The sequence below is a fragment of the Corvus hawaiiensis genome, chromosome 26 (genome assembly GCF_020740725.1).
Source record: "Corvus hawaiiensis isolate bCorHaw1 chromosome 26, bCorHaw1.pri.cur, whole genome shotgun sequence".
In the NCBI taxonomy this organism is placed as follows: domain Eukaryota; kingdom Metazoa; phylum Chordata; class Aves; order Passeriformes; family Corvidae; genus Corvus; species Corvus hawaiiensis.
Genome location: NC_063238.1, coordinates 38,233,525 through 38,249,668, shown reverse-complemented (window position 1 = coordinate 38,249,668; position 16,144 = coordinate 38,233,525). Strand labels below are relative to the sequence as shown.

General features: G+C 40.1%; 1 protein-coding gene across 3 annotated transcripts in view; it reads left to right on the top strand.

The window, feature by feature from the left end:
* The first annotated feature begins 3,965 nt into the window (after window positions 1-3,965).
* Window positions 3,966-16,144, top strand: part of ZFAT (zinc finger and AT-hook domain containing) — a 76,795-nt gene continuing 64,616 nt past the window's right edge. For all 3 annotated transcript variants that reach the window (XM_048286599.1, XM_048286600.1, XM_048286601.1), the window contains exons 1-2: window positions 3,966-4,167; window positions 14,004-14,174. In XM_048286599.1, the coding sequence (XP_048142556.1) occupies window positions 4,149-4,167; window positions 14,004-14,174 (190 nt within the window). In that variant the 5' untranslated portion in view covers window positions 3,966-4,148. The remainder of the gene's footprint in view (window positions 4,168-14,003; window positions 14,175-16,144) is intronic.

The following is a 16,144-nucleotide window of genomic DNA, read 5'->3' as shown; positions in this document are numbered from 1 at the left end:
CACAAGTCTGATGAGGAGCAGCTGAGGGAGCCAGGGATGTTCAGCCTGGAGAAAAGGAGGCTCAGGGGGCACTTAATTGCTCTGTACAACTACCTGAAAGGAGGCTGTATCCAGATGGGAATTGGCCTCTTCTCCCAAGTAACAAGCCACAGGAGGTAATGGCCTCAAGTTGTACCAGGCAAAGTTTAGGTTAGGTATTATTGGATATTCACAGAAAGGGTTGTTAGGCATTGGAACAAGCTGCCCAGGGAATTGTTTGCAAGCAAGTACAGGAAACTGAAATGCAGTAGAGTGTTTGTGTACTGTGTAATTAATAAAAGACCCAGACAGATGTTTTGGGTTTTTTCCATTCTACAGCAAGTGCGCACAAAGTTGAGGATTTTTCATTTTACACTGTTTCTTACAATATTTAACTTGTTCTATCTATGAGTTCTGCTCTCCTGCTAGAATGCTTTACGCACTCTACTTCATAAAATGCTAAAGGATTTTTGTCTTAAAATATTGGTAATAAAAATCAGGTTGGAAATTCAAGCACTGGAAGGTCATTAAGCATCTAAATCAAGGTTGTCAGCATACGTCTGTTTTTATCCTCCGTTGGTATTTTTTGTTGCAGATCCTTAGGTCACAATCACATAATTTACTGTTTTCTCTCACAGGACAACTGCTTCATTTAGCCAATTATTGTGTCTTCCCTCAACAGAGCTTTGTCTCATTTTGTTTTGGGTGCTTATGGGACATTTATTGATTTGCTATTTCAACAGAAATTACTTTATTTTCTCAAAATGCTCACGGGGGAAAAAAGGGAAAGTGAAGCACTGAAGGTTAGGGTAAAGTTTCCCTAACTGGGTATTTTCAATGTAAGTCATCCAGGATAAGGGGGTTTAAAAGTAATTATCACATTTAAGCACCGATGCTAAAATTTTCAACTATAGAAATACATAAAGCTTTTCAAAGCACATTGCAAATGCCATTGTGAAGAAGCAGAAAAGGAGAAAGATGAAATTAATGAACACTGTTTTTGTATCATAAATGAACTCTGTGAGAGCAATCTGTTCCTAATTTCCCTTCATAAAACCTCATGTTTACTTCTCAACATTTTCCAGCTTCTGTAACAAATGAGGCAGAGTCTTGTGTTACAGACGAGCCCCTGTGCTGTGTAGCCCTCATTCATATCTAGGTCAGGTACGTCAGCAACGCTGAATGAGTCAGAGATTCTGAACAAATGCAGTGTATGACTGTGGGATGTAAAATATTCCCAGAAATAGCTTATGCAGAACCAAATGGAAATGAAAGCTGTATAGAGCAGTACTAATTCTAATTTTTGATTGATTTTACCACCTTAATTCTGTGGGGCTGTTATGGAACAGCCAAGCAAGCTGCACTCTCATTTCACACTTGGGAATACACATCTTCAGTGAAGTGCTTTTCCTATTTGTGAATAAAGCCAAACCATGTAACTGGGAAAAGGAGAAGTCAGCATCTGGTATGCCCTCAGTAAGGCCATCCACACTCTGTTCATGGATTCCAGCTCCATACGCAGGCTGAAGCCCTGTGCAATACTGAACTTGCTCTATATTTGAACTTGGCATTCTCTAGCAATTGGTAGAGATTTTATTATTATTATTATTATTATTATACAAGAGTTGATTCAGGAGAAGTCAACTCATACCAGCCAGGCATGGAGGCTATGAGAAGGAGCTACTCAGTGGGCTGAAGAGAGGGAACTGGGAGCTGTATTTGATAAACACTTGTGTGTGCAGGAGCTTATCTGCAAGTGGCTAGAGAAACGTCAGGGGTGAGAGAGAAAGTGCTGAAAGCATCTGGAAAGAGCACTTCAGAAAAACAGGAAAGATTTTCCTGTGAATGAAAACTGGGACTGGGACCTGAAAAACAACAAAAGAGGTCAGACAAGTGAATGTGCAGGAGGGAGAGGGAAAGCATGGGTAGTGTGAGCCTTGAATTTTGTCAATAAGGAAACTGTGACAGAATGAGATGAACAGATGGGGATCAGGTTCTCCCTTAAGACAGGAACTGTTCATAGAATCACAGAATATCCTGAGTTGGAAGGGACCATCAAGGATCATTGAAGTCGAGGTCCTGCATGGAACAGCCCAAGGAATCACTGCTGTGTTGAGAGGGCCTCACACCTGATGCTGCTTATCCCAGTACCTGGATCTGTGTTGTGTGTGGTGCAGCTGAACTCTGCTGGTGATGAGTTATGTGGCTTCTGATATGATGGCACTTGGAAGAACTTGAGAGCATTTTTGTTTAAGCTGTGAAACTGTTTATTCAGAGCTGCAAAAACTTTGCTTCATGAGGCTCTGTGACCTGACCAGGCACCCCAACAGTGATAGCTTTCCTCTTTCTTCTCTGACATCCAACAGACAGACCTCCCAAACATTTTGACTGGGACAGGCAGCACAGCTCAGAGATTCTAACTCTGATTTGCTGTCTTAGGTAAAGAACAAGCCTTCATTAATGTAGCCTTTTAAACAGGCTTGTGGTTGTGCAAAGCAGAACCGTATGCAATATCTGTATGTAAAAAGTAAACCATGTGGCATGCTGATGCTCAGCCAGTGGTTCTATGTGAAGACAAGTGTTTTTCTTGGCAGGAGAATCCACCCCACTTGCTGTAGTGAGGCTCAGTGACTCAAGGACCAGAGAATGTTCTTTCAATGCCAAGGTAAGGATGAATATTATTCATGTCCAAAAAAGAGCACAGTCCCTTCCTTTCATGGGCAGTGTGTGCCTGAGCATAAGTGTGCTTTCATCTTTATTGCTCCTAGAAGTATGAAACATTCTCGAGAAGATATGTGCAGTGGGTAGGAAGAGGGGCAGAAAGGGGCACAAGGAGTCTAGAAAGTGAAGAGGGCAGGTCAAGGCTGCAGGCTAAAACAGGTTCCCAATGTTGTTTCTCGTGAGGTCAGAACACCCACTGATGACTCTGCTAAAATATTGCTCTGTTATTTGCATCTGGTCAGAGGAGGCAAATTTTGCAGAGGAGCAACGACAGCCTCTGGAGAGATCTGGTCTTTCCCTTCTGCCTTCTGGTTGGATCTCTGACACAAATTTTAAAGAACATGTTTTTGTAAGAGTTGTCTCATGCAAGTCATTCTGAGTAAGAGACGCACTGATGGGTGAACACTGGTAAAGTAAAGCTGCCCCGTCTGCCTGCTGGGGGCTAACACCCAGCCTGGCCCTGCCATGCTGCACCTGTATGGAGCAAAGCTCAGTGTAAGGCTAGCAGAAGTGTGACACCAGCGAGGAGAGGCGACTTTTACACACAAACGACCCTGCTTCCTCACACTTGCCTTTTCATGCCCATAAACATCAAGGGTGTTTGTTCATATAGTCCTGCCTGAGTTACCTGTGGTGACACAGAGGACAAGGGACACATGCCCTGGGTCCCCATGATCACAGCTCTTACCTCAGAAGGTAGGTTTAAATTAAGAAGAAATCCCTTACTGTGAGGATGGCAAGACTCTGCAGATTCTTGAGTCAATCAGACTCAATATTGCCCAGGGAAGCTGTGGATGTCCCACTTTCGGAAGTGTTCAAGGCCAGGCTGGATGTGGCTTGGAACAACCTGGTTTAGTGGAAGGTCTCCCTGCCCATAGCAGAAGGGTTGGAACGACATGGTCTTTAAGGTCCCTACAAAGCCAGTACATTCTATGACTACCTCGTACGTGCTAAAGTACCAGGCTCATAAAAACACATTTTACCCACAGGTGGTGAATTAAAACGCCTTTAGCATGCCGGGGCTGTGTCAGCCTGAGCTGAGCAGCCCCGGCCTCCTGGGGTCCTGGGGCGGGCGGCGGGTGCTCAGGAGGGTACGGGGAGATGACGGCGGGGTGTCGCGGCTGTCCCCGCGTCCCTCACCCTCCTCCCGCCGCTCCCTCAGCCCGCGGGCGGCGCCTCAAGGGGACGCGGCCACGCGCGGCCGCCACTGCGCAGGCGCCGCTCCGCCCCGCGGAGCCGAGCCGAGCGGCCACTGCCGTGTCGGCCGCGGCAGATTCGCCATAAGGCGCCGCACGGGGACCCGATTTTCGGTGTTGTTTTTTTTTTTTCCCCCCTCTTTTCCCTCACTCTGTTTTCCAAGTGAGCCGCGCTCGGCTCCCGGCGCGCTGTCCCGCTGAGCCCCCGCGGCGATGGAGGCGGCGGCTGCAGGTGAGCGGGGCCTGGCCGGGCGGGCGGGGGAGCGCGCACGGATCCCCGCACGGCGGGCTCGGAGAAGTAGTTCCGGCGGGGCTGCGGTGACGCTCCTTCCGCACGACAAGTAGTTCCCAGAGTGGCGGCCGCCCCAGAATCCGTCGCCCGGTGCTGCTGGCGTGTGGGGGGGCTGTGGGGGCTTCGGGAAGCGGACGGAGGACTCGGGAAGCCCGAACCTAGGAGTCCTGCTGTTCCCCGGCTGCCCGTCCCGAGGCTGCCGCTTAGCAGCGAGTCGGGAAGCAGTGGGAGCTGCTGCTGGTGCCGATTTGATGCGTGGAGACCCCATAACAACCTTACAGGATGTGACGGGGGCCTGCAGAGAAGGCTGAGAGGTTTCTCTTCGTGAGGAACTGTAGTGACAGGACAGGGAATAATGGGTACAAACTGAAAGAGGGGAAATTTAGGCTGGATGTTAAGAAGAAATCCTTTACTGTGAGAGTGGTGAGACTCTGGAACAGGTTGACCAGGAAGGTTGTGGATGCCCCAGCCCTGGCAGTATTCAAAGGCCAGGTTGCCTTGAGCAGCCTGGTCTGGTGGGAGGTGTCCCTGGCCATGGCAGGGGGGTTGCGACTGGATGGTCTTTGAGGTCCGTTCGAATGCCTTTCCATTCTGTGATTCCATGGTTCTGTGCTCACCTCGGTTTGAAACGCTCGTGAGCTCCTCTGGCAGCCGCTGTAAATAGTGTAAACAGCTCAAGGTCCCCAGAGTTTATCTGCAGAAGGCAAATGTTTAAGACGTGTTAAAGATGTTTCCAGTGCACTGTCATCTCATGCCTTTATGTGCCTTGTATTGGCCTGGCTTTCATTCCAGCAGTGAAAAAAGTGTCACAGAGGTAACAGCCTTAGGAGTGCTGTGTATGTGCTTTCTGCATTTCACAATCCCTATGCGCTGTTGCAGTACAAGTTCGTGAAGTGATGTCGCAATAATTGAATGCCTGTTAATTACCCTGTATATTCAAATTTGGCTTCTGGTTGTCATTCCCCGAGCTGACTTCTTAACTTTTGGAGTCCTGCGTTATTTCTACCTGTCCTACAAAGTACTGATGGATAGTTTACAACTCAAAGCACCACTAAGGGGCAACAGACATATTCTAAAACTCAGAAATTTCAACTACAACATGTAGAAGAACCTCTTTATGTTGAGGACGGCAGTGGAACAGGCTGCCCAGGGGGGTCATGGAGTCTCCTTTTCTGGGGATATTCAGTACCCACCTGGATGCATTCCTGTGTCACCTGCTCTAGGTGATCCAGCTTTGGAAGGAGGGTTGGACTAGATGGTCTCCAGAGGTCCCTTCCAACCCCATCTATTCTGTGATTCTGTGAAACAGTATTTTATGCCAATGAGAATTGCACTATCAGGAGAATAACTGAGTAGCAGAATAGCCAACAGGTGCTGTGTTACTTAAGGACTATTGTAAAAGCATTCCAGGACTGCTTTATATTCTGGGATCCAGCTTTCAGTGAGAAATAATTCTCTTATTACTAGTGCTACTAATAAATTCGTATTTATTCAAGCATATTTGTCTTAATAAAAAGTGTTCTGAGTGTGGTTGAATGCATAACTGTCCTGAGTGTTCAGTATTTTTGATATTGCTGCTGAGGCGTATCTGACCTCAGATGCATTTCCATTATGGGTGCTTTCAAAAATCAGGTTCAGAGTGTTTCCTGAAGTGTATCCTGAAGTCGATGGCTGTTCACGTAGTTTGTGCTTATTCTTTGAGGGGTTCTGAGTGGTTTTGGTGTCTGATAGTGCACCTTACACATTTTGATGTCGTGTATTAGTGTATTTCAGTGGAACCTTCAGTAGTGTTGTGTTTAGCCACATGAGGGAGATCTTAGAACACGAAAATAAAAATGTCTTGCTATCAACATATTTACTCTGGCTCTGTTTTTTCCCCCTTAATAATGGAAAAGCTGTCTTGTTTATATGTTTGATAAAGCGATTATTCTAAACTGAAAATAATTTTAATTTCCTAGTTATTTGAATATCCTATTAAATCCATGTTATATCCAAGTCCTGAATTTTATATATTTTAGCCAACATAAATGTGTAGAGACAGTTGTCTTCTTTTAGAGAACTTTATTTAACTTTTTTCCAGGAGCATTTGTAAAGATGGGGTGTGTAAAACAGAAAAATACATGTGCTTTTATTTACCATCATCAGTTAAACTCCTAGTTTCAAATGCAAGTTTCTTTTCAAAAATAGTTTCAGACTGGTTAAATACAATGTGTTTGGTTTAGATGAGAATGTGAGAGGTCTGGGTGAGCCTTGTGGAGCTCAGCAAGGCCAAGTGCAAGATCCTACACCTGGCTTGGGGCAGTCCCAAGCACAAACATAGACTGGGGGAGGGAATGGATTGAGACTAGCCCTGAGGAGAAGGACTGAGGTGTTGGTGGGTGAGAAGCTAGACATCACCCAGCAGTGTGCTCTGGCAGCCTAGAAACCAAATGTGTCCTGGGCTGCATCCAAAGCAGCTTGAGGGAGGGGATTCTGCCCCTCTGCTCTGCTCTCGTGAGACCCCACCTGCAGTGCTGTGTCCACCTCTGGGACCTCAAACATACAAAGGATCCTGTTTGAATGCTGGAATAACTGAGCTACGTTAAGGTTTATGTTAGGCAGTGTTCTTGTTGTGATGTACAAAATACAGTGTCAGAAAGTATTGAATGATTTGGATCTTAATTTTGTTTCACTCCTGACATTCCATGTGCCTAACAGCCACTCAGGATGCATGTTTAAATAGAAAAGTGTAAGAGCAGGGCATGCACACAGTGATACTTGTCCAGAATATGGTCTTAGACCTTCTTATGGGCTTTGCTGAGCCCTGACCATTCTCTTTCAACTTGATGCTTCCTGGTCAACTTCTAAGAATTGTGGACACCAAGTGGATGTGTACCTGCCTTAGAGTTGCAGTAGCAGGGAGAGATCAGCTACAAGACAGGTAGTAGTTTCAGAGGGATCATGTCCTTCATGACACATGGTTTTGTAGTTCCTCATTTTACACTTTGCCTTTTCTCTAGTCCTTGATTCCATCCTTCTCAGGCAAAAAAAAATCTAATTTATTTAACTGCTTACTGTGCTGTGTTGTTGATCTTCGTTATTTCTGCACTTTTTAAGGATGATGATTATGATTATTCTGGTAGAGGAGCAATAGCCAAAGATGTAAGCCCAGTATGGATTTTTTTTTTTTTTTTAATAGGTCTTCGTATTATAGGACCATCTGTTTTCTAGGTCTGCCTGTTTTAACTGTAAGGTTTTGTTTCTGAGGAGTACAGTTCCTAGCCTTGTTTTGAGGCTGTCTTTAAAGTGTTTGCTATAATTGAGAGATCTTTCACAGAAAACCTCTCCAAGCCATTATAAAATGACAGCAGATTGAAACACTTGGTTTGCTACGGGGTCACTTTCTTTGAAGAGTCTTTTTCCTATACAGATTACTTTTCATTGCACAGGCTCTTGGGCAGGCCTATTACTATTGAGATGTTTTTAAAATGTTGCTCCATTCTGCTTTTTCTTTTTTAAGTCGATAGAATTGCCCTTGATGACCTGCCTCACTGTGTTTTTACATTAAATTTGACACAATTTAAATCTTCCTTTGCTTTCCTCATTTTACAAAACTTCTGTAAAGATGTTTTCTTCTACTGAAAGTTCATTTCACTGCTATTTAGCTGTGCTAGATTTTTCCTTCCTGTTTCTAAAACCTTCTTTGATGATTAGCATCAAATCTGATGCTTTTAAATAGCCTTCATGCTGATTTCAAGGATTTAACTTGTCTTGGAACTTTTTTAGTCCTTTTTGTGGTTTGTTCTGTTAAAGATGCTTTTTTTTCTTTATATAGTTCGCATTGTTGAAGTGAAATGCAAACCTTTGGCTCTTTATCACTCTTTTAAGAGGGCTTTTGAGTAGTATTTTATTCATGGTTACCCAGTAACTCTCAAATAATATCACTTTGAAAAGGGTCCTGTGTTTTACTTCTGATAAAGTCAAGAACTGTTTCTCCTCTTGTGGTTTCCCTGACTGCGTGCTGGGTTAAACAGTCACTAATGGCATTTAAACGTTTAACCTTGGCATCCTGTCCTGACCTGACGTTTAACCACTCTGCATAAGGCTAATTAAAACTTAAAATATGTTTTTTCTGTCTTTGTAACCTCTTCTATCCCCTCCAGTGTGCCACAGTCACTTGTACCCCTGTGGTCAGATTGTTGCTCATGTGTAGTCCTTACACTGTGCTTTTCTGTACACTGTATTTAAATTCCTCAGTAGTTGTTACTTGTTAAAATAGCCTGTTAATCAGATTTGACCCTAAGCTGCTTCTAACAGGCCTTATTTCCTTAAAATAATACATCCTACTTTGTCCTCGATATTTTGGTAGTGGTAGTGACCCACTGGCATTATAACAATGTTTATCAGAAGCTTATTTGAATGCATGAATGTCAGTAATCCTTGTCTACAACCAGGCATTCCAACTTTGCCACTTTATTAGGCTTCTTGCATTATTGTAGTAGTATGTAGGTTTATTTTTTTTTTAAAAGCAACTACAAAAACAAACCTAAGAAGTTGTTTTGTTCTTTCCTGCAAAAATTTTACTGATTTCTGTATCATCCTTCATTTGAAAGTAGTCTCTGATTTTTGCTGCTGCAAGGTGAATCTCCTTCATCTTTGTGGTCTTTTGCACTTGTCACCTACCCTTCAGTCTTGATTTAAAACCACTTTCATACTCCCTTGAAGTTTTGCTTGGGTAAAGCCTGATGCTCCTCTGTTTTTATTTCTCAAATTGTAATTTTCTCTTAGATATATACAGAGCTGCTAACTTAGTTCTGCTCACAACAGCACCATCATGAATTCATATCCCAGGCACCTTAACTAGTGCACTTTTCTTTCTTTCAGTCCTAGTGTATTTGTATTGTATAGATCATAGAATCACAGAATGGTTTGTGTTGGGAGGGACCTTAAAGATCACCCAATTCCACCCACCTGCCATGGGCAGAGACACCTTCCACTAGATCAGATTGCTCAGGGCCCCATCCAACCTGGCTTTGAACACTTCCAGGGATGGGGCGTCCACAGGTTCTCTGGACAGCCTGTGCTAGTGCCTCACCACCCTCACAGGAAAGGTAGGGATTTTAAAATACATTATTTCTTAATCATGAACGTTCACAAACTTCAGTGTAATTTAGTCTTGTATGCAATGTTTGAGAGCCTCTACAGATGTAGTTTGAGTAAACTTCACTTATGGCCTGGCTAGGAAAAATGGTGAATGTATATGACTGGGTTTTCCATAAAACCATATTAAGTGGTGTTGATTTTACCATTATCTTTTCATTTTTGCAGGAATGCATCCTGTACCAACATTGCTGTAGCATTCTTCCTTTCTGTTAAAATAAATGTTGTGGCACTTAACTAAAGATAATTAAATTGTGCTGACTTTTGTTAGCAACTAAGAGTGAGAACAGTCATGGTCAGGGGCTCCTTTTCTTTGATTGAATGCTTTCTGCGCTGCTGCTTTTGTCTCAGCAGTCATTTTGTGCTGGTGAATTAGGAAACTGTTGCTTACTGTTTAGAATTGCCCAAATTCAGATGAAGGAAGCCCTAAAATAGCTTTTGATTCTCCACCTGCCACTTCTGATATGGTTAGCAAATAGTTTGTTTTATAGACTTCATATACTTATTTTTTTTTTAACACTTACCAAGGATAATGCTTTTGATACAAGAGATGTCCTGTAATACTGGATATTAATTTCTTGATGAATCAAAATAGAGAAAATAGCCAGAAACCAGTATTGGTTTTTTAAATCTTTTTTAATGAAGAGAAATAAAATTAGTTTATACCAGCATCTTTACTAAAATAATGATTATAATGTTATGAGGTCCGTAAAAAGTAGATTTTAAGTAAAACAACAGCAACAAAAAAAAAATCCTACAAAAAACTGCAAAACCAACAAACAAGTGTTCTGGAGGTGAAGCAATAAAAGTCAGAGATGCATTGTAATATGTTTGGGAAAATTTTGGATGTTTGAAATGTCTTTGAAGATGAAAAGCCGCTACCATGCTCAGAGGAGTAAGATCCTCTGTAAAATATTTTTTAAGTATTTGATAGTAGTACAGGATATCATAATTCCTTCTACTGTGTTTTCTCATTCTTTTATGTTCAGTTCAAACTGTTTTATTACTAAGAAATAGTATTGCTTGTCTTAAACAAGTTATTGGCGTTTTGCATGCTGCTTTCATATTAACTGCTACCTCATGTTTCAATGCTTCTACCTAAATAGAAAAAGTCTTGTTTATTGTTCTTAGACACTTCAATATCTTACATGCTCAACATTTGTGTGTGAAAAGTTCTTTCACAAAACAAACAATTTGATTGGAATAGTTGTGCCCACTTTTTATTGTATTTGGTATCTGTACGGAAACAGCAGAAAGAGGAAAAAAAAAGCCCAAGACCAAGTCCTAGTCTGATGAATAAGATTTTTAATTGCAGAAAGTTCCTGTTAAGAATTTGATGGTGGTGAGGCAACAAAGTTTGTCTCAGCTCTGCAATAAGTTTAGAAGGAAAGAAATAATTATTCATATTCTGAATTTCATTGCTGTCTATTTTATAAAGGTTGACCACATGTGTAGTTATCCTATCAACTTTTTCCACAGGCCAACAAATATCCAGTGACTTTTTAATTTTGTATTTAATTGTGGAGTTCTAGTTCCTTTTAACAGCTGCAGAACTTCAAAGGTACTTACAGAAGTTGTTAACTGTTGTCTGCTTTGAAAGGAGGGGAGAAAAGTTTTGGATCTATTGGAATGATTTAGGGCATATAAATACAGATTTGTGTCTTTGCTCTGTGTGTCTTGTAAAAGTAGTTATGAAAAATAAAACAATACCCAACACTGAGCCTTCCTTTTATGCAAAATGAAAGTTTTTGGTTAGTTAAAATTGACTCTGGACTAGGTTTTGTCATACAGTGTTTAAAAGTATACATGACAATAATATATTCCTTGATTCACTTACGTACTGTTAATTTCAGTGATCTTTCCAAGATAAGTGTTTCTTTCTTCCTGCTTCCCTCTTCCCCACTCCAGCTTTAAAGCAGAACAGGACAGATACTGGTTTATGCTTAGTGAAGGGCGTTGGGAATCAGAGAATCTGCTTCCTAGTCTGCAGCTTGTTCTTTGTTTTTAGTAATCCATTTGTTAAACTTCCTTTGCTGTAGATATACTTAGTGTGAAGAAAAAAAGCCCTACTAAATAAGCAGTATGCTGAGGGTTTTGGAAGAATTAAAAAAAAGGCTTTGCTTACGTTGTGGCTTTATTTTCTACATAGTCAATTAAGAAGAAAATTATTGGTATTATTTATTTCAGTATATATTTAGCACAGTTTATAGGGGCAAACTGAAGATAATGAATTACCACAAAGCATGTTTAGTGAACAGAATGTCCCAGATTGGTTTTGGCTGAACTTCCTGATGTTTGTGTACCTGCATACTTGATTACTGTTCCTTCCTTTCTCCACATATTTAATTGCTGCCTAATTAATTGCTCTGTTGATTTCCTACATAATTAGTTATTCACTAATTAGTCATTGATTCCATGCATAGTTAATTAACTTACTCCTTATTTGATTTTTACACTTAATTGACTATAATTCATTGCTTTATTGCTACACTGCCTAATTAGCAGCTGGGTAATCAGTTATTGTTTGCTTGTTCCATACTTGTTTAGTCTGGTGATCAGCAAAGTTTTTTCTCTGCTCTCTGACCTCCTTTTCAAGTCATTCTTCCTAAAATAATTCCTTTACTCTGTTTGGTTTCCATCTCACCTCTGAGTAAAGCTCATGCATCTTCTGTGTGTTCTCCTGGTGCTTCCTGCACCTTCACTGACACTCATTGTCCTCTGCCTGCTGGGCTGTCCATTTCTGGGTTTTGTCCAGCTTTACTTCTGTTTGGTGATGTTGGTAATCAAACACTTTAAACATCCACAGAAGCTTCTGGGGATTCTTCTTGCTCTTCTGCCCCTCCTCAAGTCCTCGCTGGGAGGAGTGAGAGATAAAGTGGTGTGTGAGTACCCATTGCAGCTGTTGAAGGAGGAGACAGGAGACAAAACACTGAGCCCGAACTTCTAGGGAAAACAGCCAGCAGGGCAGGAAGCAGGAACAGTGACAAAGAAAACCTCAAAACAGAAATGTCAGCTAAATCATGGAATTTCAGTTAGTTAAACATTTAGATAAATGTTCATAGGTTTTATGGTGCATTTACATTTAAAGAGAGCAGCTGTCATCCACTGGGTCAATAACAGGCTTCATTCCCTTAAAAAAAAAAAAAAAAAAAAGATTAATGCTAACTAGAGCAGAACTAGTTCAAAGGAACATTTCAACATACTGCAATCAAAACAGAAATATCTGTGTGCTCAAGACAGCAGAATGCCTGAGAAGGAGCCCAGCCGAGCTCCTAAGAACACGTTGATTGTACCGTACACTTACATAGCTGCTCGTGTGTAATACTGAGGAAGTTTCAAACAACAGGAGCAGTACTGGAGTTGTTTTTTCAGAGATCTTTTGAAAGAGATGAAGGTATAATCTGCCTTTTAGTTTTGAGCTGTGCTTCTGTTATATTTCAACACCTCTGCTGTTCTTAACTTTCAGGACACCTTAAAGAAGGATTTTTTTGAGTGGGGTGAACTGTGTAATTAGTGTGTCATGAAGGAAATGGAATAATGTTGAGTAAGGTAGTGCTTAGGATTATTTTGAAAATAGGTCCCAAAATATAGCTTCCCTGTTCCCTTATTCCCAGATTCATCCCAAAGTTCACAAACTATCACTTTATTTCTGTACTTATCCAGTGATCTGTGGTTTGACTTGTACCTCAAAAGTGCTGCTTGTTCCAGTTTGATTTCAGGTGGGCGTATGTCCCTAATTTTTTAGGGAGGTGGAGGGAGAGTAATTGGAACTGGTCTCTGGGCCAGAACTTTTTACATGAAGCTGGAGAACAAGTGTGCTGTTAAAATTGGTTCTTGGTTGTTCTTAGGTTTCATTGGATCCTGAAGGGTGTAGGGACTCTTGAAAAATCAAACCATTAAGCCAAAAGACTGAAGTGTTAGAAAACAAAGTTTTCTGAATTTCTCTGGCCAAAATTTTTGAGCTTTTTTATCTGGGATTATATTAATCTTTCTTTATTGTTATTTACTTTAGTGAGGCTTTGCTTTCACATCATGCTTCAAGTACCTGTGAATTAAAAAAAACCCATGAAGTTTTGCCTAAAAAGTTGTGCCAAATTTCTGTTTAAAGCATTGACCACGGGGAGTTTTAGTGATGTTCTTCATTTGCTGCTGCTTTGCAGGTTTTTCGCTTTGTTTTGGTTTTTTTAATGTTTGTTTTTCTTAAATCAACAGGAACTTTTAATTGAACTTGATGAGGATGTCCTGTCTTACATATAATTTTACCATGTGTTTGAAAATATATAAAATTATAATGATGTTTGAGGCTGGAAGGGGAGAAAGGTCTTAATCTTTTCTGCTTCCTTTTCTGTCATGTTAGAACATTTCTAAGATTTGAGCCAGAAGAAAGTTTTTGTCCTGTGGGGATCTATCTAGGAGTTTACCCATTTCTTAAATTAATTTATTTTGGGATGTATTATGAATGTGTTCATTTAGTGATATAACATTTGTCATTTCACCTCATTGCTGTCTGTTAAATGTATTAAGTAAATTATAGTTATTATGTTGACTGAATCAAATTCCCAGTAACTCATGGTAATATAAATAACTTACATTTGAAAATATTATATTAACTCCTTGTTTCTAAACTTGTTTTTCAGGGATCAATTCCATCTTCATGTGTAAGCTTTGTAACTTATTTTCACCAAATAAGTCTGAACTTTTGTCTCATGTCTCCGAGAAACACACAGAAGAAGGGACCAGTGTGGATGACATCATTATTCCTCTCCAACCTCTAACAGTACCCACAAACACAAGCAAAGATGGAGAAGGTACATTCATAAATTGAGAGGAATGTAATTTTCAGTGTTATATATTTCTTTAATAAAACCTGTGGTGATGACTCTGCACTGTGCATAGAATGGTTTACATGGTTTGTTTTTATAATAATCACTGTACACTGCTACCCTGAATTTCATTCAGCACAGAATAGATCATGTGACAGATATGGATAAACTGAATGTGTCTTAGGGAACAGTGGCATTGGCTCATTAATTTTCAGTGTCACGTATAGCAAAGTTTGCTTCCTACAGCTTTAATTTGAGTTCTATAGTAGCAGTGGGAAGATTGTCTAACAGCAGTGGAAAGCAATCAGGACACCATGGGTGAGAGTGTGTCTTGAGGCTTAGATGTCCTTTTTGAGTTGTCTAACCTGTTTGTTGTGATTCAGGTAATGTTAATAGTTCTGTTCCAAAAAGGTAGTGGCACGATTTGTAATTTATAACTGTGTTTTTGTTATTGACGCTGGTAAATAAAGCAATCAGAGGTTGAATTAGTTACACATAAAAATTCCACTCTGCAGTGAAAGAAGTAACATTCATTCCATTCCATTTTTAACTGGTTATAATTGCAGTCCTTTGGAATATTAGCAATGGGTTCAAAATAATTCAGACTTTTTATCTTCTTTTATGCCCTTACTGAGTAATGGATTTATATTGTTGGCAAACCTATTATTTAACACAAATACTAGGATTTTTCAATCATTATGACTTCTGGATTTTAAAAACTTATGTGCTTATGGATCAAACCTACTCTAATATCATATCTTAAAGAATTTTTTGGTGTTAACGTATGCATGTAATGTTTCTTCACTTATTTACCAGAGTAATTCAGTAGTTATACTAACTTCATCAATGTAAGAAGATATTTCTAATAATGGTCGTACAGTATTTCACTAGAGCTGCTGTCTCCTAAGGTGGCTGGTGAGGAAAAATCACACCGGATTATTATTTTACACAATGCCCAAAATTACCAGTGTATCAGAAGATGATGAATAAATATCAAATCAGGTTTCAAAATGCCATTCTAATTTTATTTTAATTGCACAGAATTAATTCCTCAGGCATGCAAGATGCATTTTCCTTTCTCAAATCTTTCTTTCTTGTTATCCCTTCACTACGTATGTTTCTGAGCACAGTGAGACTTGTACTGTGTAACATATTCTTATTTGTTTTAGTAAAAAGGCTCTTCTGTAAACTTCTCTTTGCATTTTTGTCAGGAGTGTCTTCACTTTCTGTATTGTATGTGTTCAGCATGCATTTATACATTTATGAGGATAGTTTGTAATTACCATTATGATCTGAAACAACAGAAATTAGACATAAATAGCTTTTAAGAAAATAACTCTGCAAATCTTATGTAAAACATGACATTCTTGTGTTAAATTATATATTCATAATTTATCTTTCTCATTATTCTTGGTGAATAATTTTATTCATCTGATGTGTTCATATGGTGCCACCTTTATCAGGTTATGTAGCTCAACCCTTTGCCATCTGCTGTCAGTAAGAATGTAAAGGTAAATTACTTTTGCATAGTTTTCAAGTCATAATCTAGTCATACTTTAGCAATTCTCCTTTCCCATCAGACAGATTGATTGGAGAAGAGGGTTCTGAAGTCCCATTCAATTATTTTCTGTGTTCTATTTAAAAAAAAAAATGGGGCATTCTACAGATGAACATAGGATTTGGAAAGAGTTCTTCTTTCAAAGCATCAATTTTACCCTCCTGCTATGGCATCTGCAGCAGATGAAATTTAGAAAGTTTATAGTATACAATTATCTGTCAGTGAACCAGTCTTTGTTAGTAATTCAGTATTGTCACTGAAAGGAGAAGTAATTGGTGAATGACAGTCTGAGAAATTACAACTTTTAGTACTTAGTGACTAATAGATGAACTTATTTTTGTCCTTTGAAAGTGTAATTTCTCTTCCAAGTATTGGTAAATGCTGTAGCTGCCCCAGA